Source organism: Typha latifolia, chromosome 10, assembly GCF_019914945.1.
Source record: "Typha latifolia isolate L0001 chromosome 10, TyphaL0001v2, whole genome shotgun sequence".
NCBI lineage: Eukaryota > Viridiplantae > Streptophyta > Magnoliopsida > Poales > Typhaceae > Typha > Typha latifolia.
The window spans coordinates 2,743,284-2,768,741 of NC_133095.1; the positions used below are offsets into that span (position 1 = coordinate 2,743,284).

Here is a 25,458-nt window from a genome sequence, read left to right on the forward strand (position 1 = left end):
AAGAGCAACTATTGTAATAAAGGATATTATATTATTTTAAAAAATAAAATTAAAATATCTACAATACCTCTCGTTTATCTTCAAGATATAGTTTTGTATTTATTTTTACTTTAAACCCAAAATGACTTATTCAAGAGTGTTAATGTTATTTTACACTGGTAAGAAACCTAATGAGATTCATAAATATTAATACACGTAGGTTATGCATAATAATAAAGGTAAAAGATAGAGCCCCATATTTTGGGCTTTATCCTAAAAAATAACTAAGTTGAAATTCCCTTAAAAAAATTATAAAAAGGTCTTTTTGAAAAAAAAAATTTACACTATCACTATTTTTCATATACACCCCATAATTATTTTTATTATCCACAAAGATCTTTTTAACTAAAAAAAGTATCCAAATAGACCCCTTGACCCAAGAAAAAAGGAATAACTATATATACTCTCTGATCTTTGAAAAATGTTTAGAAAAAAATTATAGAAAATAATGATAGTTCAAAGGGGCTAAGTGTAATTAATCCTTTGAAAATCAAATTTGTCTTCCATGGAATATTCTATTTTTGGATATCTCCGTCAGATAGGATTTTCTTTTTCAGAATAAAACCCAAATCATGCGTGTCGGCATGTAAATACTGGAAATACAGGGTCTGAATCATAAATTAGTAAAAATTATAATAGGGTCTAAAATATTCTGTTGAACTAGAACCTTTGTCAAAGAGGCAACAAGACAAATTTCATGAAATCCTACAATGTAGGCCTTAGACCTAACTTTCTTACTTTATTAGACCCTATTAAAGAATAAATACAAACAGATCCCTACTAGTGGGGCAAATTGTTAACCGCCTCACTGGCCAATCTTCAAGGCATCTTGCTGCTTTAATGATTGAGGATTTCTTCCTTGCAATAGAATTAATTCTTTATCAATCAATTTGATGAAGATCTAACGGTTAAGATCTTTAAGCGTATAATAGGAATGAAAGATATTATCGGTTCAGCAGGTAATTCTTTTTTAGATATATAATCTTGCACATTATTTTTTAACAATTATATTATCTTAATATTTTATTAAGTAAAAGACATATATATCATTAATTGAGAGTAATGTATATATATCAAAATGAGGGTATTGATGTCTTTTATAATTAACTTGATGAAAATTTAATTACATTTTATCTTTTTGATTATTTTTTATTATTTACATATATCTCCCATTAGTTTAAGATTGATTTAAATTAAATTTTAATAGATAGAGATAGAGAATTATATTTAAATTGAAGTTTATCTCCAAATAATCAAATTTAAATTATTTAATATTAAATAATATCTCCTATAATTAAGACATAATTATATTTAAGAGAGAAATCTTAACGGAAGAAAAAAAAACGTGTAGAGCGCTTCTTCCGTACCGTTAATTGTTTATCAATCACTTTGATGAATATCTAATGGTTAAGATCTTAAAGGGTATAACAAAAAAATTGGAAAGTTAGGCACACGTAATTAATCTTCTTAACTAATATACTCTTTTTCTTACGTAATGTGATTTTGAAACCAGTACCGAGAAACCGGTATCGGGTATGAAAACTGGCTATTATAGCCGTTGGATTAAGATTATAATTTTTAAAGGTGCATTGAAATATTTGCCTTAATAATTTTGTTCAAAGCCTATACTGGCATAGGTCTCTCTAATGTCATTTGAGCATCAAGCCTTAGAACTTAAGAAAAACTATTAAGGAAGATACCAAATATATTTTACTTTTATTATTATTAACAACTCATCGTATGAGTATTTATTATTCGACTTCTGTATTTTATTTTTGTCGCATCAAAAATGCTATTTATTTTTTTTTCTTCTAAAATATCGTTTTACGATCTTTATGTATAAGAGTGTTTTTGAAGTAATAAGAGCAGTAAACTCACTAACAACATGCCCTAATATTTCTTCCCAGAACTTATTTCACACATGAAAACCATCATTTTTGTACCATTGAAGTTGGTAGTTACATTATTCTGTTTCTGATCAAAGACAGCTTCTGATAGGAGAGATTAATCATTAGAAATAGTGTGATGGACAAAGATTAAGACTCACCACCAAGATAGATGATAGTCCAAAAGGCTTTGCATGATCAATGCTTTTTATTGATCTGCTTAACTTTAATAGAGAGGCATATCATAAAGCAGAGGGTCCACCCAAATGGGGTTAGGAATTTTGTACAACTTAGCTTGTCATATCTGCTCATTGGGAATGATTCAAAGAGTTTTAATTAGCACTGAGGTCACCAAGAGCATCCCTTTGCATTCATTCATGCATATTAGTAGTCTATCTGCCATTTTTAATGCAGATTCATATGTAGTGATGGATGCATGGATACATAGGTAAGTGATTATAAGTGACTAACTAACATAAAGCTCAGATAGATAGTTTTGGTAAATTCTCAACTTTCCAACCTACTTGGCCTTTGTCCTTAGATTTTTCTCCTTTTCCTTATATCTGAGCATCTTTGGTAGTTTGGACTGTCAATAATGTACTCAGCAAGGTCGAAAGATTTTGATAGTGAAATCCTACCAGAAATCCTATCATTTTCTATGAAAACCTAGAGCCAGAGTACCAAAATCATTGAAGACTTGATGCTGAGAGGTTAAGAGTTAGTTCATTGTTTAAATAACAACCTTATCTAAAGAAAAAGAAAAATTAAACTATTTCTTTTTCCAAGTATTTTATATTATGGCCAATTGGCCTTAGCAAAATAATCTCATACTGAGTCTAAACTTGTTTCCAGTATATTTCACTCTCCAAATTGTTGCAAACCAGACTCAGAGGCTGTCCCTTGATGTTAGCTTGTTCAAAAATATGTCCAAATTCTCCTGCATATTGATGGTTGAGAAGTAGGTGATGTGTCATTTCAAGTTGATGATAACATAATTTCCTGATCATCTTAGTCGTTTCTCACTTGAACACAATATTAATTGTAGCTACCTGAACTAGTAGTTCTTAGTTATCCATCTTGTTTCATTCTTTTGAAATCTTTTAGAGATGTCAATCTCGTTGTGTTAGGTGTAAAATGTCGGTAAAATAACTATATGCACATGTTTGCTTATTCCTTCTGCTAGATTTCAAACACACGATGTTTAACAAATCTGATTTAGTCAATGTTAATAAAACAAAAACACTAAGCTACATGCATTTCAACAAGTGTAGCATATTTACAGGACACAAGAGCTTAATACTTCATAGGAATACTTTCCTGATAATAGGTACGAGTAAATGTAAAAGATCACACAAGAAAAAAATAATGGAGATATCTCAGAGATTAAGAGCTGATAAAAAAAATGGTGAGATAGGACATACCCCTCTTGATTAGAACAGCTACTTACAATAGTTCATCCTGCATTCACAGCATCAAAGTATCAAATTTGTCTGCAGATGCATGTTACAACTTAAACTTTAATAAGAGAGAGAGATCGAAAGATCAGATGATTATGATACAAAAAATATAGTCAGTTCTGCCTCTTGAACTAGTGCATAGGAAATGATAAATTAGTAAGCCGTTTTTATGAATATATATGGAAAAGTCCTAAACAACTTATACCAAGAGTACTAAACAAAATAACACTATTAATAATAAAACGGTAAACCCGCACAAGAGAATTTAGATATGCCATTAGTAAACTTCATTGAGAAAGACAAGAAGAAGAGCTCAAGATATGAACCTGAATACGTGATATTGATAAAATTCCTGCGAATATGATAGCTGCTGATAAGGATATTACCAAGAAAATTAAGTTAGATGTTTAAAGGAATTCTTTGGAAAAAGAAGCCAAACTGAACAAAATAGCCAATCTGAAAACTTTATTATTAAGATGTTATGGTATACATAGAACTTCAAAAGTCAGAAGCAACAAAGTATATTACAAAAATACTCCTGAGTATTCACAGTTAGCTGCTCAGAAGTTACTGTGCTGAATCTGACATAACCTTATCGATCACTATTACATGAACACTATTATTAACCACCGGGTCTTCGTTTCCATCGATTTTTATTTTTTTTTACAAAAATAAAGCAGTTTTAGCTTCTAAGATAAAAGAATCCTAATCACAAGCTATGGATTCTAAGAGCAGTTAAAATGAAGCTCTCATTTCTGAGTTATGGATTCCATTTCTGCCACAACAACTGAAATATAAAATAAGGATATATTTTATATGTGATTTCCCTCAGGGATCCAAGGAAGGGCACAGAGGTGGTGGCGGATCAACAGATAGAGTGCCTTCTAAGACCTTCAGTACTTCCCCCATCGAGGGTCTTCGTTGTGTATTAGTTTGGAGACACCAAAATGATATCCTCAACATTCGTTCCACCTCTTCTCCATCAAATTTTCCTCCAATCCTTGAATCCACCACCCTCAAACCATGTCCTTCCACCCACTCTGTGTAAGCCCAGCTAAATAGATCAGCTTGATCTTGGCATCCAGTTACCATCGTCAAAATCATCTCCCCAAACATGGCCACATCAACTTCAGCCCCTTCGCCAGTTGGGCTGGTCTTTCCACCAAACCTTGTCAGACCAAAGTAACTGACCTTTGCTTCTAGTTCTTCATCCAAAAGCACATTCTCCCATCTTAAGTTCCCATGGCAAACAAACTCTCTACAGCCAGAGTGCAAATAAGAAATTGCTTTTGCCACTCCAATGCATATCTCCATCCGTTTTTTCCATGTAAACCTCTTGCTAAGCTTTGGTTCTTTAATCCATTTATCAACTGAAGCATTTTTATGAAACTCATACACCAAAAACCTTTGACTAGAGTTGCAACAGTAACCCTCCAACTTGACTAAATTCTTGTGGTGAATGCATCCTAAAACTCCAACCCAAGACCTGAACTGCTTCTCATCTAAATTTTCCCCATTCTCTGTAACATGATTCAACTCTTTTACCACAACAACCTGGTTTGTACGGAGCACACCTTTGAATAGATTCTGTCCAAGCTGGTGCTTGAAGTTACTGGTTATATCCTTCAGTTCAGAATATGATAATGCAACTAAACCAACTGAATATTGAAATGGGCATTTTGCAGTTCTTGTGCGCCTAATTCTTCTTCTTTTCTTTATGAAATAAAGGAATATAATAAGTTGGATCATCAGAATTGCAACAAGGGTGCCAGAAGCTGGCCCAAAGATGGATATTATGTAGAATATATTTGACCTTCTATGTAAAGGAGCAGAAGAAGGGGAAGATGGAGGATGGACCTTTACAGGAAGTGCAGCAGCAACTGGATCTAAACAGATCTTCACAAAAGACACCGATGATAAGGAGGGTTGCTCATGACCAGTTATGAACCGGGTCCTCTTAATTCGACACTGAGCTTCACCATCATTGGTTACAGTAACTGCAGTACACTTTGGGTCTTGCAGACATGAACTCCTGCACTGCTCAGTACTGGACTGAATCAAAGAATCTTCCGGTGGATAAATTCCATATAAGAATGTATGCTTAAGCATAAGCATAGATGTACCAGATTTGCAATCCTCATTGTATGGAGCCAAACAGTTATAACTTGTGTTGGGGCTTGATCCAAAAGGACATTTGCAAGTGGTATTACCAGATGAGGTGAACATACAAACTCCAGAAGAGCCACAAGTGGCAAATACATCACATTGGTTAGCCACAGCTTGCCATGCCCGTCTCCATGATTTGGAAGATTTAGCCCATGAATACATCCGGAGATTCCCATCTGAATCCATTCTAAGAAACCGGAATCTGACATTAGAATCTTTATGATCGTCACCATACACTGACCATACTTGCCTTGACATAGCATCAAGAAGTTGAAATGATCCTTCTTTTGTAAATACAGCAGAAATTATTGGTAGCACTGGAGCTACTTCAGTCCTCCAGTAAGTGACATTATTCTCCCACCTAAGTTTCAGCTGGCCAAAAGTATCCATAGTGAGACTATAGCAACTCGAGACTGAATTCCCATTGGCAGATCGAAGGGACTGCAACGACGTTAAGTTCTGACCTGGAAGAAGTGTATCAGATGGAGTCTTGAAGCTTTGCCAAACAATATCCTGGTCTTGACCAAAGAGAACAAAATTACCATCATCAAGGAGACTAGCAAAAGACACAGATGAGTTGCAAGTGTCGCTGCTCCAAACAACAACCCCTTTAGAAGAGTCAAAGAGAAGAAGCTCTCCAGAATCTGTAAGGTGAAGATATGAATTACACCCAACAGATATTCCAGCACCGGCTACCCAAACCAGAGCTTGCTTGTTCGAGGGGATTAAGCCCGAATTGAAACGAATTCCAGTGCTATATTGGTAAGGCCGATCAGAATTATTGAAGAACCCTAATGCGAAATTCCCATTTGAGGATGTCCACCATTCATATTTTTCCACCAAGAGCTTGGAACCTAGCGGAATCTGAAATGCTTCTACGTGAACGAAGTAGATGGAAAGAACCATGAGAAAGAACCAATACAATCTTGCTTCAAACATCTTGACATACTAGGAGGAGGTTGGAATGAGAACAGTCTCCTATACCACAAAGTTCAATACTTTGAAGGCAAAGACTAGAGAAGAGAATTAAAAGAAATGTTGTGAACTCAATTTACCTTTTGGGCTGGTCTCTTGGCTTTTGGACCAAAACTTTTAGGCAAAAAATTTAACTTGCAAAAGCTCGTTTACCTATTACTGCAAACAAATTCGGTCTACCTTTAGAAACCTACACAAAAAGTAACGGCATTCCACCTTAAAAGCAACAAGACCAGAGGAGGAAGGAAGTGAAACCCAACTCCAAGATTATGTCTTGAATCTTGAAATTACGAACTGGGTATGTTGTAAACTAGCAAACCTTGTTCCTCTTCAAGTCCATAACTTTTTCAAATCAAACCATGGAATTCTAACGAAGAAGGTCAGTAAATAAGATGGTCAAAAGGCTTTTAGAGAAGAAAGGATTTGCACAAAGGAAATGGATAAAAGATCTCTACACTACTAAACATTACACCAGAAAAGGAATTGACGGTCTGAAACGCTCAACTTTAAGAGATGGCAGGAAAAGTAGGCATAAAAATAAGAAGGAAAAAAAAATATGTAAATGAGGGGGTTATTTAATAACTCACGGTCGTGAAAGCGAAATGGCAACCGGGAGTTTGTACAGACAGAGGGGGTCAACAGTGAGTGAGTAAATGTTCATGAAAGCGGAAGTCTCGGAGAGCCAAATGGAAATGGAAATATCTCAGAGTTAGGTAGGAAGTGGACGTTAAAAGCGGAGAAGATGATAGATAAGAGAGACAACGCGTGAGTGAGGGGGGTAAAAGGCAAAAGTGGCTTCGTATTCAAAGATTTCTATTTACAAGTGGCCGGTCTCAATGATTTCAAGCATCTAGACAAAGGAAAATTACCACTTTTTTTTCTGAAAAAAAAATTTATATGCTAGCTTATGCTGAAGGAATGTCTCGTGTGGACACCTACATGATACGATCCAAGCAATGATATATATAACATCATATGTATGGAAGATTTATGACAGTAGCTACTCATATGATAAGAGATTTAGGGTGGTTAGGATAGACTTCTTTGGCCCTAAGTCCAAAGAATGTTCGAAATTCAATCCAAAGTACTCAACTGCAAGTTCCATCATGGCTTGAAATACCAAATGCTCTGTTTCGAATTAACTTGCTGGGATAATACTACAAAGAGTACCTGTGTGAGCAAACGAGGCAAGAAATAAGATACAGGTTTGCTTCTCAAATGGCAATCACAAAATAGAGAGCCATGGTAAGAATGCAATGCTAGCCAATCGTACAATTGCTAGGCCAAGCTAATGTTGGTAAAACTAATCGAGTGAAAATGTTTCAACATTACATTACAAAGCATAAAGTGGGTTCCTCTGCAACATAAGAATTCATAATGTTCATCGTCCTTTTGAAATTGCTTCATCCATCTCCTTTGGATTCGAAGGAAACAACTCTATATAACGACTCCCAAGTGTCATTCTGTCCCTCCTCATGGCAGATTTTGAGTCCTCTGCACTAGCAAACTCTACATAAGCTTCTCCTGTTGACCTGCCGTCCAAGTTGAGAACAATATGAATGTGATTCTCTGAGAGCTCATAATCCTTGAAAAAATCAATGACATCATCTTTCCCAGCTGAATATGGTAGTCCCCTCATCCGCAGAATTCCTGTATGCTCGACGGTGTCATTTCCATCATCATTTGATCTAGCCCTTGGAGCACTTCTACTTGGGGAACCAACTTTCATATCGGAAACTTCATGTGCAATAGCACCATAATATTCTTGTCTCTTACTCCTGAAAACCTCAATGTATCTCCGACCCATGTTTTGTTTATTTCTTTGAAGGGCGAAATCCACTTGTAGAGGATATGCCAGCACACAAAAAGCTTCTCCTGTGAACCGACCACTTTTATGAACAAAAAGAATGTCGAGTATGTCTAAACCACGGAAGAAGTCAATAACATCAGCTTCTGTGCAGTCAAAAGGGAGGCCACGCACCCGGACAACTGGGAAAGGTGGAGGTTGGCCTGCATATCCATAGGAGGCATTATACATAAGACTTAATACTGGGGAAGCCCCAAAAAATGCCAAACCTGAATCAATGTGCTGCCTCTTGAACCCCATTTCCCGGTTATCGCCACCATTCGAATATTTCCTGCCAAGCAGAGAGTTACAGAAGAATGAATAACACATAAGTAACATTATTAATACTTTCAAATAGCTCGACCAGTTGTACAGACATATAGAGTGCACTTGGAGTAAGCTTATTAATGTTGAAGTAATAAAAAGGATTACAATCTTATTGTGGTAGCCTATTTCGTGTTAAAATGGTATGCCAGGGAGTTCAAATTAAACTGTAGGCACAATAACTGACAGGACAAAAAGGCACTTGCCTTTTGAATAAATATACAAAAAGTGGTTATGAAATTTATCTTGTTATAGGAGACAATAGAGATAAATACACCTGTTTTTAGATAATTTTAATGCATGTTGCAAGCAAACATAAGAGTTTAAAACATGATATTCAATTTTTTATAATGATATTGAAAAGCTACAAGGCCAATAACACACTATTCTATTGCTCATAGTGAATAGCACAAGGATATTATACTGAAGACCAAGAGAGTCACAGTAGTTACTTAAATACTGAACCAAAGTGGTGCCTTCACTTTGGCAACAGATAATGAAGAGAAAAAAAGGCATGACAAAAAGGGTTGGTTTCTACTCCTTCCATGAAAAACAGAAAGAAGTCAAGTAACATAAAAGGAATCCATGTAACAAGAAATATCATTGCAGGTTTAATGCATAAAGGGCTCTAAAGGTGTCAGGACGATCAATATTAGTAGATGTGGCTTTTCTTATCCATAGCTATATCCGACAAAGGTATATGGTCAATGAGAAGTAATCCGTTTCAGTAAACTTCTTGGTCTTGGATAAAAATTGAAAGTATTCCAATTTCCACAGTATTCAACAAGGAAAAAAAAGGATCTGATCTTATTGAACATATTGCATTAAGAATAAAGACCCTCCACCAAAAGATAGTAAGAGGAGTGCCAAAAATCAAATGGATAGGAACTTTTACTACCCAATTTGTTTGCTATCTATAGCTTATCAAACCATGCAGATCAAGTCTAGGATGTTAAAAAGAATAAAAGATAGATGATTAAAGAAGATTACTGTGGAATGTGGACTACAAATATCTACTTAAGCTACAATGCCATCGGTACTAATTACCAAATACACAAACTGTGCATGAATTCCAAATTTTGATCCATGAAATAAACCACAATGAGGTGGGAATCACCCAAAGATGTCAATCAACTAAGAAAAAGTAAGCTATTACTTTGGACAATCTGAAAGAGAAATGTAACCTGGAAAATTTGTAACTGTAATAATCAATATAACCAGCACCATGAATGACCACACTAGAGAATAATTTAAAAAAACTGCAATAAATGAGACAACTTTGATGCAAGTACTCTGTAAAAATAAACACAAATGTCGTAAAGTATGTTTCAACTAGAAAAAATCATAAAGATAAGATCTTTGATGAAACTAACGTTTTAGCTTCTAATCAATATTCCTTTTTCTCTTGATCCTTGTTCAATGCATGCCAAAAGAAATGAATGCATCCAACTAACTACACCAAGATTAGATCGAGAAATAAATCGTAAAAAGAAAGCCATAAGAGCAATTGTATCGAATAATTTAAAACGAAGAAGAGATAAAGAAAGACCAACGAATGCATCAAAAATTCGCAAGAGCTTTATTCTATTACCTTTTCGGGAACATTGTTCTTCCCCAAATCCTCGAATTCCGCTCTCGCTCCGGGAGCTTCCGGAGGGACGAGAAATAGAACTAGGGTTTACGAGGATACCGAACGAATCCGACCCGACCCGACCCGACCCGAGCCGCTAAAATGACGGGTGCGATAGAACTGTAGACGTTTCAGACCAGATCCGCCAAAGCAAAGGATAGAGATCTTATTGGGCTTAGATCCAAATATTATACCCCATTAATATTCTAATCCCTTTCCGATTGTCGATTGATCTTAGAGTGTGATCACCAAAGAATTACAGAAAATATATATAAATATTAAACGACAATTTGACTGTGAAAGAAATAAAACAAAATCTACAGATTGTTATGCCACGTGAATCCTTCGTTTATTTGACACTTGGGAGCTGCGAAAGCTCTTGCAAGGAATGCAACTTTTTATACACAGCTTCTTGATTCATCTAAAGACAAAACCTAAGAAATTATATTTTACCCTGTGTTTTTAGGTTTTAAAGTTATTTTAATATCAATTAGATATAAGATGAATATAATTATCATAAATAATTTTATATTTAATAATATCTCTAAATTCTACATGTGATTTAATTAAATATGATGACAAAGAAAATAGAACGGTTGCATTTTATAGTGACACAAATAAAATTATGATTTAAGTAATTTTAGACCTATAGCTATAAGGGGCAAAAATATAATTTCCCCTTTAAAGCCATAACTTTGTTGGTGATCACGAAAGGTACAAGTGGATTATCGATCATGTCTAATTCCCACAACCCAAAGAGCAGTCAATCCAGGTACAGTCCGGTTGAGCCCCCACCATGAAAGCAACGCACGAGGATCCCGCGTACACGTCATCACACACCCACTAATATTACTTCCGCACACGTGTCAGCACTCTCAACTCCTCTCCATGAACAGCGAGATTAGTCATCACATCAAGAGGAAAGCTCCCTGTTAACCAAATAACCCGTGTTCCATCGCCATTGGATCTCCACTAAACCCCCAAGCAGGGCATCCTTATCCCATGGAGTGAGTGGAAAAGGACTCGGCTTTAATCGCTTGTTATTACGTGAAGAAGGCTTTATTATACGTGGGATAATTTGGGTCTTAAATAATTAATTAAGGAGTAAAAAAAGAAACTTAAAAAATATATAGAGAGAGCCGTAGGCATCTTGGAGTGCCCTCTTTCGACAGGCATGGCGTCATGCCCCACCACGCATGTATGGGGACCAGTCAAAACTCCACGTGTCGGGCCGTGGGTGAGTGGATTTTTGCCGACAAACACGTGATCGCTGCGTGTAGTGGCGCTCCATGTCATGGTGGGGGTCGGAGATTTGCAGTTTGGTCCCTCAAATGTTGGAACTTTTTATAGTTTAGTGTTGCATCTTTTCGTCTCGGCGCGGTAACGACTTACGACTAGTAGTAGACTCAAGACTAGTAGTACAATGAACAATGAAAGGAGTAGATTGGGTGAGGTGAATATTAATTACCTCTAATTAAGACCGATACGGTCAAGAATCGAAATTTATAGAATTAAATACATTTTCTCCCAATAATTATATTTTATTATTGAAAACTTTTAAAATATCATAATTACGGTAGAAATTATTTCAGAATTGATATTTCATTAGTTAAATCTAAATAATAATAATTAAAATATTCAAAAAATATATATTTTAACCTTCCATAAATTATTCTTTGTCTCTACATTCTAAAGTTAAAAGGAGAAAATATTTTAGTTATATATGTGTGTGTTTGTTAGCTTTAATAATATCTTTTTATAAATATTCAGTTAAAAAAACTAATTCTAATGATATTTTTAAAAGAACATAATTTTTTTAATAATTATGATATTTAGAAGAATGCAGTGGCATTTTGAAAGTTTAAAAGCTGGTAATTATGTAAAAGAAAAGAGTCGGGATAAAAAATAGAGGGAGGCACGGTGATAATAAGTTATATCAACATAAGCACTTAACCCAAAATTCTAATATCCTCACACTCTTGTCCTTTTCTTAACTAAATTTCCATAAATTTTCTACTCTCATTGGTTGGATCACTGGAATATTGGGCCATGCACAGCCTCCAGCTAGTCCGCTATCAGAAATTTACATGAAAGGGGTCCACATGAAAGATTGACATCCATCAATTAATTATTATAAAAAGATATCCTATTCCAAGTGCTCACTCCCCATATGCTTGCATAGTTATTTAAGAAAGTATTCGGTGCCACGCCTCTTTCCTCGGTAGATATTCCAATGGTTATTTTGATGCACAACAAACTTGATGCTCTTGTTAGCTGCTACTCTAGCTTGACATGTTGAATGATCAACGGCCGGCGAACACTGGAGATGACGACCTCGCGGATGACGCCGACTTCCGAGACATCCACGCGCTAACTCCGCCGCAGCCGTCTTCGTCGATCCGAGGCCGGAGAAGGGAGTCGTGGGAGGCCGGCAGCCACCGCTCATCGACGCTCTCTGTCGGGAGCGACGTGACACTCGGCGAGCATTTCTCGACGATGAGTAGAGAGTTCAACGCCATGGTAGTCGCAGGATCGAACATGCAGAACGACGGAAACGGGAGCCTGAACGGGGACGTCCTTTCGAGGATCGGCGAGGAAGAATTGCAGGAAACAAATCCACTAGCGATAGTCCCGGATAACAACCCCATCCCTTCTCCCAGCCGTCCGCCGCTCGCGGAGCTTCCGGTGGACGAGGAGGTGTCGGTGCACCGGGTGAAGAAGGAGGAGGTGGAGTCGAAGATATCGGCGTGGCAGACCGCCGAGATCGCCAAGATCAACAACCGGTTCAAGCGCGACGACGTCGTCATCAACGGATGGGAGAGCGAGAAGGTCGAGAAGGCCACCGCCTGGCTTAAGAAAATCGAGGTGTGTTCACTTTTCTTTACCCTTCTTTCCGACGGACCCAATCCATCCTAAGCCTTACCAGTCGTAGTAGGAGTTGCGATCGACAAAAGTCTCAACCCATATGAATACTTACTTAAAAAACGTTTTGTTTCTTTAAATTATTTGATATTAGATTCATTGTTATGATGAAATCAAGCGTTTGTCATCTATCTACAGAGGAAGTTGGACGAGCAGCGAGCCAAGGCGGTGGAGAAGGCGCAGAATGACCAGGCGAGGGCGCGCCAGAAGGCGGAGGAGAAACGGGCGTCGGCCGAGGCGAAGAGAGGGACGAAGGTGGCGAGGATTTTGGAGATGGCGAGCTTCATGCGAGCTGTAGGCAGAGCTCCCTCGAAGCGTTCCTTCTTTTAGCTACATGCTATTATAACAGGAACCCCTTGAGACTTTTAGTTAAGGAGTGTCCTCTTGTGGATTAATTATTACTCAGTAGTAATCAAGAAGGAGAATGGAATATATATATATATAGAGAGAGAGAGAGAGAGAGAGAGAGAGAGAGAGAGAGAGAGAGAGAGAGAGCTTGTTGTAGTGGTTGGTATGTAATGTTTGTGAAAATTAATGTACTTGTGAACATGCTTGATGAGAGGAATTGCATTGGATTCTGGTGTTATGTGAGGCCGGAAGAGAGTGGCAATAATGCTAGAGAAAGGGGGCACAGAGGAACAGAGAGGTGATTGAAGAGAGCAGGGGAGTAATGTTCTTTTGTAGTTATTGGGGATATCAGACATGGCATGTGAGGCCAAGTCACTCTTGCCCCTCACTCCAGGTTAACGACTCAACATTAATTATCTTGGACAATCTGTTAATCCAAAAATAGTCTCAAACTTAAATCGAATTTCACACCGTTAATTAATAAAAGTGGTCAATAAATGTGTCATAACTTCAGCATCAATCATAAATGGTCGACGACCCTTTTAACAATTAACTCGAGATAATTGACTCCATTTGACAAGTGTTGCTTATATATATTTATAGAGAGAGAGAGAGAGAGAGAGAGAGAGAAATAAAGGGAAAGAAAAAGTCTATTCCAAGATCTAATTGCACACTGACCAGTGCTTCACGGCACAAGCATTGATTGATCCAGTTGGTTTAGCGAGTACATTACAGTGACACTAGGAGGTAGCACTAAATACTTAAACTGAAGTCCTTCAGTTGAAGATCATTTATAAAGAGTGAAGCTAAATCTTATTCCTTACTGCACCGAGAAGGATATAGCATAAGTTTGCACTTGCTATTGGATCATCAAAGGGTCCTCAACCTTGAATTTTTTAGTGATAAATTTTACCATATTATGTAATTAATTTCATTTATAGGGTGCTTTATTAGCGACTAAGTAAAATGTAGATTCCATGAAGCCCAATATTTTGAACGGAAAACAAGCAATACAAGTTAGTCTTTTTCATATATGAAAGAAAGGAAAATTTCAATTCACACCTTACGTTATGTTTATCATGGAATAGTCTTCTAACAAATTTTCAGATCAATCGTGTTATATATGCCATGAGATTTCCGAAAATCATCCCAAAAGGGTGTGTTTACAATTTAATAAAAAGGTAAGGGTTGAATTGAAAATAGTGAAAATGCAAGTATAAGCTGAAATAAAGACATAATATAGCGTGTGAAATGAAAAAGGTTGTAATCTCTTTGTTATAATGTTGGCTTAATTTAATATACTTTGCTTTTAAAATTTTGGATTATTTTGCCCTCGTCTCCATCTTCAAAGCCACGTGGCTTCTTCAGACATTTGAGCTCCTGCGTCTTCTTCTCAAAACTCCCAGTTCTTCCCTCTTAATTTTGTCAGGCCTAATCTGTTATTTAAAATATAAATCCCTGTCTATTTAAATTAAATCTCTTTTAGGCCTATCAAAATATATTACCACAGAAATAAGAAAATATAAAAAATATTTTCTCTAACAGCATTTAGTAATTTAACACGGTACCAAAGCAGAGGTTATAAGTTTGAATTTTTTTAGTTCTACTTATCGTTTAAGTATAAAACTCCATTTATTTAAAATAAATTATTTTTCGAGCCTTAAATATCTTAATCTAGTAGAAAGAGAGAGTATTAGAACATGTTAAATATAAAATCTTATTTTTTTTTTCTAAAAACTCAAGTTTTAGAGTAGTTGTTGTGTTAACACAAATTTATATTAAATTTTTGCATCCACAAGCTTCGCGTTATGCTCAAATCCAATCAAAACTCCCAACCTTAGAGGCCATCGAAACCTTGCAGTACAATCGAGCATTTTACTGTCAACCGTAACTTCAGAGACGAATACTCCTTATTGGTAATGACTCAACCCACCACAACTATCCCCTTTGACCCCACAATTTCTTCATCATGATCACTAATATGCAATTCAACGATGAAATCAAGACCGCATCTTTGACTTGTCTCGCCCACACTTTGAGATTTGTGTTGTCGCCACTGTTGTGGATCGTAATTAAAATATTCTCTAAGGGGGCTAGGGAGAGAAGGAAAGGAGATTTAATATAAATTGGAGAGAGAAATTAAGGGATTTGTTAAGAAATACGTTTCGTGCAAGCCTTTTTTTTTTTGGTTTTGTTGTCAGCACGGAGAAATTTGAGAAAGTAGACAAAGGCAAAATAGTCCAAAATTTTAATTGTAGGGTTTTAAAATTTTAGGAGGCTATTTGTAGGTCTTCTATAGTTTAGGAGAGCAAGCAATATTAATATATTAGTATTAGGAGCAAAGTATAATTAAGCCAATAAATTTTAATATATTATTTGTTACGACTTACCAATCCACCCATTGTCGACACGTGGCCATGTCAAACTAAGGTTTCTGCCCCTATGCCGGGGGAAACGTGGAGGGAATATTCCCGTCCGTCGACGAGACGAGGTCTCTTCACGAATCCAGTACCGCCGAATTCCATCACAACCGCGAAATTCCACCACAAAACCCTCTCTCGCTGCTCAAAATCGCAGGACTGCAAAAGGAGGAAGAAAAATGCCATCTTTAGTCGATTCCGAGAATCCAGCGACACTTCCTTGCGTTCTTTATTCGATTCCAGCGGGCATTGTTCTTTGATAGCAATCTCCGGAAGAATATTGACGATCACAAGTTCTCTGGTGACATTGGGGTAGATATCTTCTTCTTTTCCAATGCTGTTTGCTAATTTGTAGGTGGGTTTTTGATATTATTTTTGTTTTTGCATGATTCCGTATAGGTTTCGGTTGGCATTGATCAAAATACGATCTTTTCTGCAATGCTTCTTTCTCCTTCTCTGTGTGCACTATTTGTCATTTGGAGTCTCATTTTCAGGTTCTGTCTATGATAGCATTTCAATAGCATGGGATCTCTAGTGATTGTGATGATGAGCTTCTGATATTAGGTTGAGATTTCAAATAACCCTGAGATTGATCCATCTGTTATATTTTTTTTCTTCCTTAAGCCACTTCTTTTCTTGGTCGAAGATGATCTTTTCTTCCATCTGTTTCAATGACTTCTAAATTGTTTCCCACCTTTATCTTGTATGAAATATAACTGGACATCTGATTGGTTTGTCTCTTGCCTTTTGCTTCTTCTTCGTTTTCTTTATGAATGTTTTCAGGTTATAAGAGGTTGAATTGGAGCGCCGGACTTTAGATATGGTAAGATGATCGTTTTCTTCTTTTCTGATAGAAAAGGAAAGCAAGTCTACATTTTGAACCCACAAATTTTGGCCTATCTATAGACATACTCTACTTTGTTTGGGAGTGGAATTGTGGTCCACATTGCTGATATTTTTTTGAACCTATAATTAGGGGCAGGAAACAGAAGGAGAGAATTCTTCATATCCTCTAGATGAATTTTTGCCTGTTGGGTGTGAGTTAAAAGCCAAAGGCTACCAGACTGCTACAATCATTTGTGATAGGATAGTAAGTGGATAGGTTAATGCATATGACTTGGTTCCTTATTTCTTTTAAGAGATTCTAGTTTACATGACGGTTCATTGTATGTATATTGTTTAGTATGTAGTTGAAGGATCCAGTGATGGAGCTAACTTTCCAATTGATGTCAAAATATTTGACAAAACAGCAGGCAAATGGTAAGCTGGAGAATTTGTGCGCTGCCGCCTCTTGTCTTCTGGTTTTTGGATTTGAAAGGATTTCTAACTTTGGGTAATATCAACAGGTTCGTTCCAACTGTATTGGGTACAAAGCCCATTGCATCAGGGGTTCATTCAGCTGTTTTTCTGAGCAACGACCGGATCTTGATTATCAAAGGGGACTCTTCTGCAGATGATTGTGCCTGGTTTCTTGAGGTTCGGCTCCTGGCACTGCTGAGATAAAAGCTTATTTGACAATTAGAGTCTTAGTTGTGCAGTTGTACTGCTTAGATATTGAGATGCTCCAATCTAAGAAGAGCATTTGAACACTAGTAAAATTCAACCGAGTATAGGATCATTCGGTTGGCTCATCCTTGTTCTTGTTTGAAAACATCCCTAATTGGTGCTTCGAACAACTTACTCGATAAAGGGCAATATAAGAATAGAATCAAACTCACTTTTCTATAATCCGGATAGACTGAAAATGATAATATGAGATTCAAAATTACAGGCCTCTTTTATGTGTACCATAACATGTAGAACCTTCAAGTAGCATGAAGTCCTGATTATCTATATCTGAGTATTTATTTACATTTTCGAGTTGAATGTGAGTGCACAATTTACTGGAGATTAGTATTTCATATATGTTGATTAACACCAATAGACTCGTACATAATGTTGTATATTTTAACTTTCTTTTTCTTGAAAAAGATTAATTTGCATGTGTCATAGGTGGACACCCAGTCTGTTAGAGAACGGAAGAAGTTGCTTGGTGGGGAAGTGGTTGCTTGGAGCAAGGGAGTCATTGGCAACGAAACAAAGCCTGTTGTTATTAGTGGTCCATCTGGAGTAGGTAAAGGCACATTAATATCCAGACTTGTGAAGGATTTCCCAAACACCTTTGGGTTCTCTGTAAGTCACACAACAAGATCCCCAAGAGAGAAAGAAATAGATGGAATACACTATCACTTTGCAGAACGAGAGATGATGGAGAAAGACATAAGGGAAGGGAAGTTCCTCGAGTCAGCATTAGTTCATGGAAATCTTTATGGGACAAGCTTTGAAGCAGTTGAAGCAGTTACAGATGCTGGGAAGGTAAAACAGCTACTATGCTGCTCCAGTAAATTCTAACAGAAAATTAATTCTTCGATGTAATTACCCATTTCCTTCCATATACGATGATTATTTCTTTCTTTTTATTGGTTTATACTTGTAGAGATGCATTCTTGATATTGATGTTCAAGGTGCTAGATCTGTGAGGTGTAGTTCCCTTGAAGCATTATTTATCTTCATTTGCCCACCATCATTTGAGGAGCTTGAGAAGCGCCTTCGCATTCGGTACTTCTTCGGTTTATATTCGCTGGACTTACTTCACTACTATGAGTACAAATCAATGTACTTGATTTTACAATTCTTAATCTAAGCAGGGGAACTGAAACCGAGGAGCAGATTCAAAAGAGGCTGAGAAATGCAAAAGAAGAGATTGACCAAGGAAGATCACCCGGTCTGTTTGATCATATCTTGCTGCATCATTTTTCATGATAATATTTAACCAACACTTGACTTATCGTTTTCTCATCAAAATTCTTGGTTTTGTAGAAACTACTTGCTTTAGATGATGTAGCCGATGCTTGCAGTCAATCTTGTAAGTAGGATCGTTGACCAAATTGCTCTTCACTGCTAACTAAAATTTAGATTCTTATTCATTTTATTAATGCAGCTTCGAAAGGTTTCACAATTCCAGCAGATCACTCTGTATCAAAAGCTGATCAGAAGATTTTGGTGCACTGTGGAACTGCTGCATCTGGACAAGCATGCCCTAATTTGTAAGTACTCATTGTAGTAACTTCTAAGTATATTGTTTACTGTCTAATCTTCTAATAAATCCTTTTTATTATTCTTTTTGTTATACAGACTAGTGTTTGATATATCTTCGCTTAAAGGAGGTGCTCCTGGCCGGACAAGGGGGCTCGGTGTATGGACTAACTCATAAACTGGCTGGATGTCATAAACACAAGCTTCATGTTTCCCAGCATTTGGCCATTCTTATCATTGGATTCATTTATATTGTACAATTATTTGTCATTTAGTAATCTAGTTAGTTAACGAGCTACAGTTTTGTGGCTTTGGAAGAACCTCAATTATGAGGTCATTGTTGGGGGTAAAATTTAAATTTGAAATTTCTGCATATTCTGTTCTCTGGCTTCAGTGTTTAATTACCAGTTTTGAAGGCAAACTAGAGCTTCTATATCCCTTGGATCCAATACCCAAATTTTTATCCAACATTATGTACTAAAGCAAATGGGAAAAATCACAACAGACATCATAATCATTAATATATTATTGCGCGCAATGGAAATCACAAATTTAGCATTTTTCTCATTTTTTTTTCCGATTATGAGCTTATAGGCTAATGCTAGATCAGTGGTAAGCATTTCTTGATATATAGATTTTGTGACTATGACAATCCTTCTAATAAATAGGCTACAAAGAGTTCAAATAACCCGTTCAAGTAGAACATGACTTTAAAAACCCATGCTTTGTGGGGTACCATTGGAACACCCTTAAATATATGCCTTCATCTAAGCACCAAGTAGGTAAAATCTGACATCAAGAGCCAACCTGACAAGGCATATATATTATCAACTATTAAAAAAAATTAACCAGGAGAAGGTAGTTTCCAGCTTTATCCATGCAATTGAATGTTGAAAACCGCTAGTCATGAACTCCATATTCCTTGAGTTTGTTTTATTACAAACACCACATATACAACTTGACAGAAACAAGAAAGTACAACAGAAGCACAAATAACAACTATATCATTATTGCCAACTCTGGCTGCAGGATAGTTTCCTTGCACTGGATGCGATCTTATGTACAGTGGTTTGTTCTAATTATATATGAAACTAGAGAATCACACTTTGTTGCATTCAGAATCTTGTAGTACATCATCAAACCAACAAGCCATAGGCCTTACTTGTGGCTGGAAGCACATCCACATCTATTATATTCTCATGCACATTTGAACTACTAGTCCTCAGGGAGGAAGACAAATTAGATGGCCCTGTTGAGACAATAGGATCCAGCACATGGGCATCTGATGTTTTCCCCAGAAACAATTCAAGTGGAAAGTCACACCCTTTTTGCTCTTGAGCATCATTGACATCCACAATAGAATTTCCATATATAAAGATCGAATTAAAAGCATGTTGGAGCTCTTCCGGCGATCTCTCTTCTCCACAGTCAGTAGAAAGTAGGCCAATGCCTGTAGTGGAATCATCTTGATGCATAGTTGTTTCTACTGATAGTTGTGCTTTCCCATTGATATCATCGGCATGGATGGAAGCTCCCATCAAGGAATCTTTACTGCTCTTGCTCGACCAGTATATCTGAACTTCACTTTTGGTGGAATTTTCCAATAAGCTGGAGCTTGTGTTGCTTTCTTCCATCCATCCTCTACCAAGAGTTAATCTAGAGCTATCATTTGCAGCTTCCTTGATATCACTGTCATCAAGAGAATCACCGCTCATGTTCTTTATACCTTTGGGTGATCCAATATCCGCAGAGTTAAGTAAGTATCGGATTAAAAGTTGTTGCTTGGCAGTAATTGCTTCTATTTGATTGAAGCTATGCTCATTATCTGGACAGTTAGCTGAACTTGCAGCAGTTGCCTCAGTGGATCTTTTTTCGTGCTCTTCATATTCAGACCTTCCATTAGGAAGTGAGAATTTTAAATTGTGACTCCAGTCAACTTTGCCTATTCTAGTGTTTCCATGGATTTCAGTATCAAATTTACTGACTTCTTCATAAGAAAGTCCATGAGCTGAGGGCTCAATCTTTGCACCACCGAAGGGTTCACGCATAGTCAAACTGTGGTTGGAAGAGTTAACCTTTCTTGTGGTAAGAAATGCTGCCAATGCTGAAACTAGTCCAGTATTAGTAGGCACGAATTCTTGGTCTTTAAGGCAAAATGGCACATCGGAATCAGAATCATTAGAATAGTCAATGAAATCATCTGCTTTCGGAAATTCAGGCACAGAAACTATGAAACCCGAGCATATTCGAGTAGGAGATAGCATGGAGTTCAGATAATCTGCCGAAGGTGACAAATCAAATGCAGCACCGTCCTCACTAACATCTGATTTGTCACCACCCTTGTTCACTAAGTCAGGTTCATCAGGAGAAGGATCAGGATCTGCACCAGCATACGACATTGCGGTGCCAAAAGTAGCTTCCTTTTCCATTTCACCAGATATACTATAAATATACTGATCAAAGTAAGATCTACCAGCTAGATTATCAGCTCCTTCTGGAAGAAAAGTGGAATCCAAGCCATAGTCATTATCATAAAAAATCTTATTAGATATTTCCACGTTGGGTTTAGCTTTGTCAGACATATTTGAGGTACAGAATGCTTCCAGAGCTGAAGCTAATGCATCATCTATGGATGAAGGGCTTATATATCTGGAGTTGTCTGCGGCTCTAGAATCCAAATTAAGAACACAGTTGGCATACGTATCTTCATTACAGTTTTGAGGTACTTCCAACACCAGCCCAGGGCATCTGTTGTGCTCTTCTAGAGAAGCTGTCGGACAGTTGTTTTCATCAGGCAAAACAGGTGCCTTAATAGCCAGAGCATCAATTCTCTGAGATTCAGGCACAATATCTGGTACATCATCAACTTTCAATGGTGAACCATAAGAATCTTCATCAGCAATATTAGGTGCCTTATCAACCAGATTCGGGAATATCTTGTCACAAGATATTGATGGGCTGTGCAAAGCATCATTCTTCCTCTCTGTGCATGAACTGCAACCATTATTCTGTAAGCAGGATTTGAAAAATGGGAATTCTGGAGCTGAGATCTGCAAGCAAGGGTTTCTTTTTGAAGAGTGGATTTCCTCTGTAAAGGAATCAAATTGCTGCTCCAGCTGTTGAAGCCTAGTCTCAATGCCATTGAGGGGCTTCATCATGTTTTCCTCGAATCTTGAACAAAATGCCTCAATTCTGTCCACTTTGTTGACCAGATCATTAAGCACCTTCTCTAAACGATTCTCTGCTATATTCTTTTCCTGGATAACAGAATTCAATGTCTTACCTAGATCTTCTAGTTTCTGGTGGGAACCCAACTGCATATTATTAGGATTTACCTGCGTTGCTTCTTGCATCTGGTCCACACAATGATCTGATGTACTAGAATTTGCTTCTTGATCTGTTACCTTCTGGTTAGATTCCAAATGGAAATTATCTTGCTTCATACTTCCTTCCTCCTGCAGTGGCCCCAGATTGGTACCAGAGTGTGTATGTTCTGTTCTTAGCCTAGCTGCAGAGGAGCTGCTTGAATTTGCGGTGGTCAGACAATATTGAGAATTTTGCACTCTTAATTCAGAAAAGTAATTATCATGTATTCTGCTGGTCCTGAACTTGGATGACCGCAGAAGATTAGGAGCAAGCATGGCCAATAAGGAACTTTCTCCAGCGCTCCCTGTTCTAGTTACAGAAGGATTTTGATTAGTTGAATCGACAGGATCAGCATAAATGCAAATCCCCTCTATATGAACAGATGTCTTCCTTCCAAATGCGAGAAATCGGACTGTAAGTGATACACAAGGACCAACACCTGCAGTCTCAGTTGTTGCTTCGTAATGCATCTGCAAGGAAGATATAGTATACATCAATACATATATATGTATAAAATCCCTAAGGAAACAACTGGAAGACAAAATTTACCTGAAAGTTTGAACTAAAAGTTCCATCTGCTTTCCTTGACAAAGAATTAACCGAGTTATAACTTGAAGGAGAATCAGGGGTCTTCAAATCAACCCATCCTTCTTCACCACTATGACTACTATCACTTCGATCCGTATGCTCATGTTTCTCCACAGTTCCACAACTGCAATTTTCTCCTTTGGCAGTAGACACTTTGCCAGAACTTGGTAATACTTCTTCTTTGATTGCCAGACCACAACTCACAGTGCATAAGTAGTTTTTACTCGTATTTTCCTGATCAGTGGCATAGTATATTTCATAAACCCGGGCAGCGCTCCGTACATACACCCTGTGAATCTCATGCTTTACCCTGAAACAGACTAAGAAACAGCTAGCACGAGATTATTACCCAACAAAAGCAAAAGATAAGACTATCAAGAATTCAAGATAGAGATGATTCAAGTAACACAGCATTGATCCTATTCAGAATGTTAGTCCCTAGAAAAGCTACTTAGATAGCAAAAACCAATATCTTTCCCTCTCTAATAAAAATATATAATTTTTATAAACTAATTACAACCGTAAATCTTGCCATGTTTGAACGACTGCACCTATCAAATATGGACATGTATTTGTATTCCATACTTCAATCAAAATGCCACTATATGCAGGCACATCAGATGCTAGAAGATAAATGTCGACCACTCTCGTGTCACCAATGTCAAAACCTTAGAAAATTCATGACCAAGTTCAAATCAATCTAAGTCGAGTTACGAAAATAGTTATTGATTCCATGCCAAAATAACCCCCATGAAAACGCTCAACCCAATCAAAGCTCAACCCATCCAATTCCCCTACAATGACACTCAATCCATGATCGAGAAGGCAAAAGAGATCAAAAGCGACGCGATGAAGAACTCACCTGTGATCTCGCATGGCGAGGAGTCGTCACCGGGCGGCCTCCGGAGGAGGAGACCGCACGAGGCTGGAGGAGAAGCGTTCAAGTCGGAGGTCTCGAGGGAGATGGATTCCTCGAGGGATCCATAGACGGGGACCCAATTCGAGTACGAGCTCCAGATCACGTCGCCTCCTTTGGCGGCTCCATTGGCTGCTTCCATTGCTTCCGAAGCCATCGGCTTCCTTGGCATGAGATTTTTTTTTAAAAATTATTATTGTTATCGTTTGAGTAATCTTTGGTCTCTCTCTGACCTATAACATTCCTCCTCAATGATTCGAGGGAAGAACCGAAGAAGCGATAGAGAAGGGGGTTATTTTGGGGAATTTAGTGGGTTAAACGTAAATATAAACTTCTCAGGGGTCTTGCTGCAAAGACACTCCAAACTCGATTTGGTATTATCTTGTTGATTTTTTTTATTCAGTGGCTCTTCCAGTAATATGGCTCAAAATTATGACCGAATAATAACTAAACAGCTTAATCAGATCTCAATTTAAACCTAACAACCATCCTTATAGAGAATGGTCTATTTTGTCCCGGAGAGAATCATGCACCGCAGCTGCATAAATATTAATTTTTTTTTCTGCTGAGCCATCAACCTAATCGAGTCAAGTTAACAAATCACAAACCACAAAATAATTTCTCTACATTATTATTCAAGGTTGGAGTTGAACTTTAGTTATGGAGAAGGTACCTACTCACTCTACTAGAGTTAGTGATAAAGATTAATATTTTAATCTCATGCGCTACAATAACTCAAAATTATGCTAAAAAAGAAATATTTGCCGTAAGACTTGAGCGAACAAAATTGATATATTATCATGCTGACAAGCCCAACTAAATCCTAAAGTCTTATTTGGTTTGAGATTAAGCTCCGAACTTAATTAGTTAATTTTATTTTTTAATCTTAAATTTTTAAAAAATAATCTCAGTTAAATAAAAAAATATTTAATTACTGAAACAAATTAGAAAATTTTGAAACAGTTCAGTGAGAATTCTTAACGTGTTTTGAAAAACCCGGAGGAATAAAAACATCTCTGATGGGCATAAACAAAAAGGTCAATACATTGTTGTCAGGGATTTGACTTTCCATATATTATCATCTGTTGTACATTAAGTCCGGGGACATTCTCTTAGAAAACACACACACACACAAGGCAATAAGGCCAATAAGGCTTTTACTAAGCTGAACAAATGTTGGGCCTTCTAAGCCGACAGATAATTTGAAACACAGGCTATATGAGATTAGAAATAGGGGTCATCAAAAATTCAAAAGAGCTTTGCTTAAAGGCAAAGCATGGGTGATTTCACCATCAACTCTAATCCCAGGAAATTGGAATAACTCCTTGGTATATTAAGAATAGGATTGACGAATGGAAATCAATTGGTCGTGCTTGTGGAGAATGGAACCTTAATGTAGACATGGCACCTAACAAGGTAGAAGAGGGACATTTTGGAATTTATAGGGGTTTGCTTTGTTTTTTCCCTTGCTATCCTATAACCTAGTGGGTTTATGTTTAT

At 37.1% G+C, this 25,458-nt stretch overlaps 4 protein-coding genes and 1 long non-coding RNA gene across 14 annotated transcripts; 2 read left to right on the forward strand and 3 right to left on the reverse strand.

The window, feature by feature from the left end:
* Positions 1-3,200: 3,200 nt before the first annotated feature.
* Positions 3,201-7,245, reverse strand: LOC140796899 (uncharacterized). The gene is made up of 3 exons (XR_012110551.1): positions 7,111-7,245; positions 3,709-3,749; positions 3,201-3,383 (listed from the first exon to the last, which is right to left on the reverse strand). It is a non-coding gene; the product is annotated as an uncharacterized lncRNA (long non-coding RNA).
* Positions 7,246-7,630: 385 nt separating this feature from the next.
* On the reverse strand, positions 7,631-10,692 carry LOC140797061 (uncharacterized). 2 transcript variants are annotated; one of them, XM_073150345.1, is made up of 3 exons: positions 10,285-10,692; positions 8,600-8,661; positions 7,631-8,533 (listed from the first exon to the last, which is right to left on the reverse strand). In XM_073150345.1, the coding sequence occupies exons 1-3, from the start codon at positions 10,296-10,298 to the stop codon at positions 7,905-7,907; spliced, it is 705 nt and encodes a 234-aa protein (XP_073006446.1). In that variant the 5' UTR covers positions 10,299-10,692; the 3' UTR covers positions 7,631-7,904. The 2 variants fall into 2 exon arrangements, with proteins under 2 accessions (XP_073006446.1, XP_073006445.1); XM_073150344.1 differs by having other exon boundaries at positions 7,631-8,661.
* A 1,664-nt stretch (positions 10,693-12,356) lies between these two features.
* On the forward strand, positions 12,357-13,810 carry LOC140795978 (remorin 4.1-like). Its single transcript, XM_073148810.1, has 2 exons — positions 12,357-13,188; positions 13,384-13,810. Exons 1-2 carry the CDS (start codon positions 12,616-12,618, stop codon positions 13,573-13,575), a joined length of 765 nt encoding a protein of 254 aa, XP_073004911.1. The 5' UTR covers positions 12,357-12,615; the 3' UTR covers positions 13,576-13,810.
* Positions 13,811-16,040: 2,230 nt separating this feature from the next.
* LOC140796388 (guanylate kinase 1-like) lies at positions 16,041-19,523 on the forward strand. 8 transcript variants are annotated; one of them, XM_073149404.1, is made up of 12 exons: positions 16,104-16,325; positions 16,413-16,507; positions 16,797-16,836; positions 16,990-17,103; positions 17,197-17,273; positions 17,360-17,489; positions 18,006-18,368; positions 18,490-18,611; positions 18,701-18,777; positions 18,873-18,918; positions 18,994-19,099; positions 19,188-19,523. In XM_073149404.1, the coding sequence occupies exons 3-10, from the start codon at positions 16,834-16,836 to the stop codon at positions 18,890-18,892; spliced, it is 906 nt and encodes a 301-aa protein (XP_073005505.1). In that variant the 5' UTR covers positions 16,104-16,325; positions 16,413-16,507; positions 16,797-16,833; the 3' UTR covers positions 18,893-18,918; positions 18,994-19,099; positions 19,188-19,523. The 8 variants fall into 8 exon arrangements, with proteins under 8 accessions (XP_073005502.1, XP_073005505.1, XP_073005507.1 ...); XM_073149401.1 differs by lacking the exon at positions 16,413-16,507 and having other exon boundaries at positions 16,041-16,325; XM_073149406.1 differs by lacking the exon at positions 16,413-16,507 and having other exon boundaries at positions 16,187-16,325; positions 16,996-17,103.
* Positions 19,524-19,978: 455 nt separating this feature from the next.
* LOC140796387 (uncharacterized) lies at positions 19,979-24,216 on the reverse strand. 2 transcript variants are annotated; one of them, XM_073149399.1, is made up of 3 exons: positions 23,905-24,216; positions 23,004-23,362; positions 19,979-22,924 (listed from the first exon to the last, which is right to left on the reverse strand). In XM_073149399.1, exons 1-3 carry the CDS (start codon positions 24,128-24,130, stop codon positions 20,225-20,227), a joined length of 3,285 nt encoding a protein of 1,094 aa, XP_073005500.1. In that variant the 5' UTR covers positions 24,131-24,216; the 3' UTR covers positions 19,979-20,224. The 2 variants fall into 2 exon arrangements, with proteins under 2 accessions (XP_073005500.1, XP_073005501.1); XM_073149400.1 differs by having other exon boundaries at positions 23,004-23,352; positions 23,905-24,051.
* Positions 24,217-25,458: the final 1,242 nt, after the last annotated feature.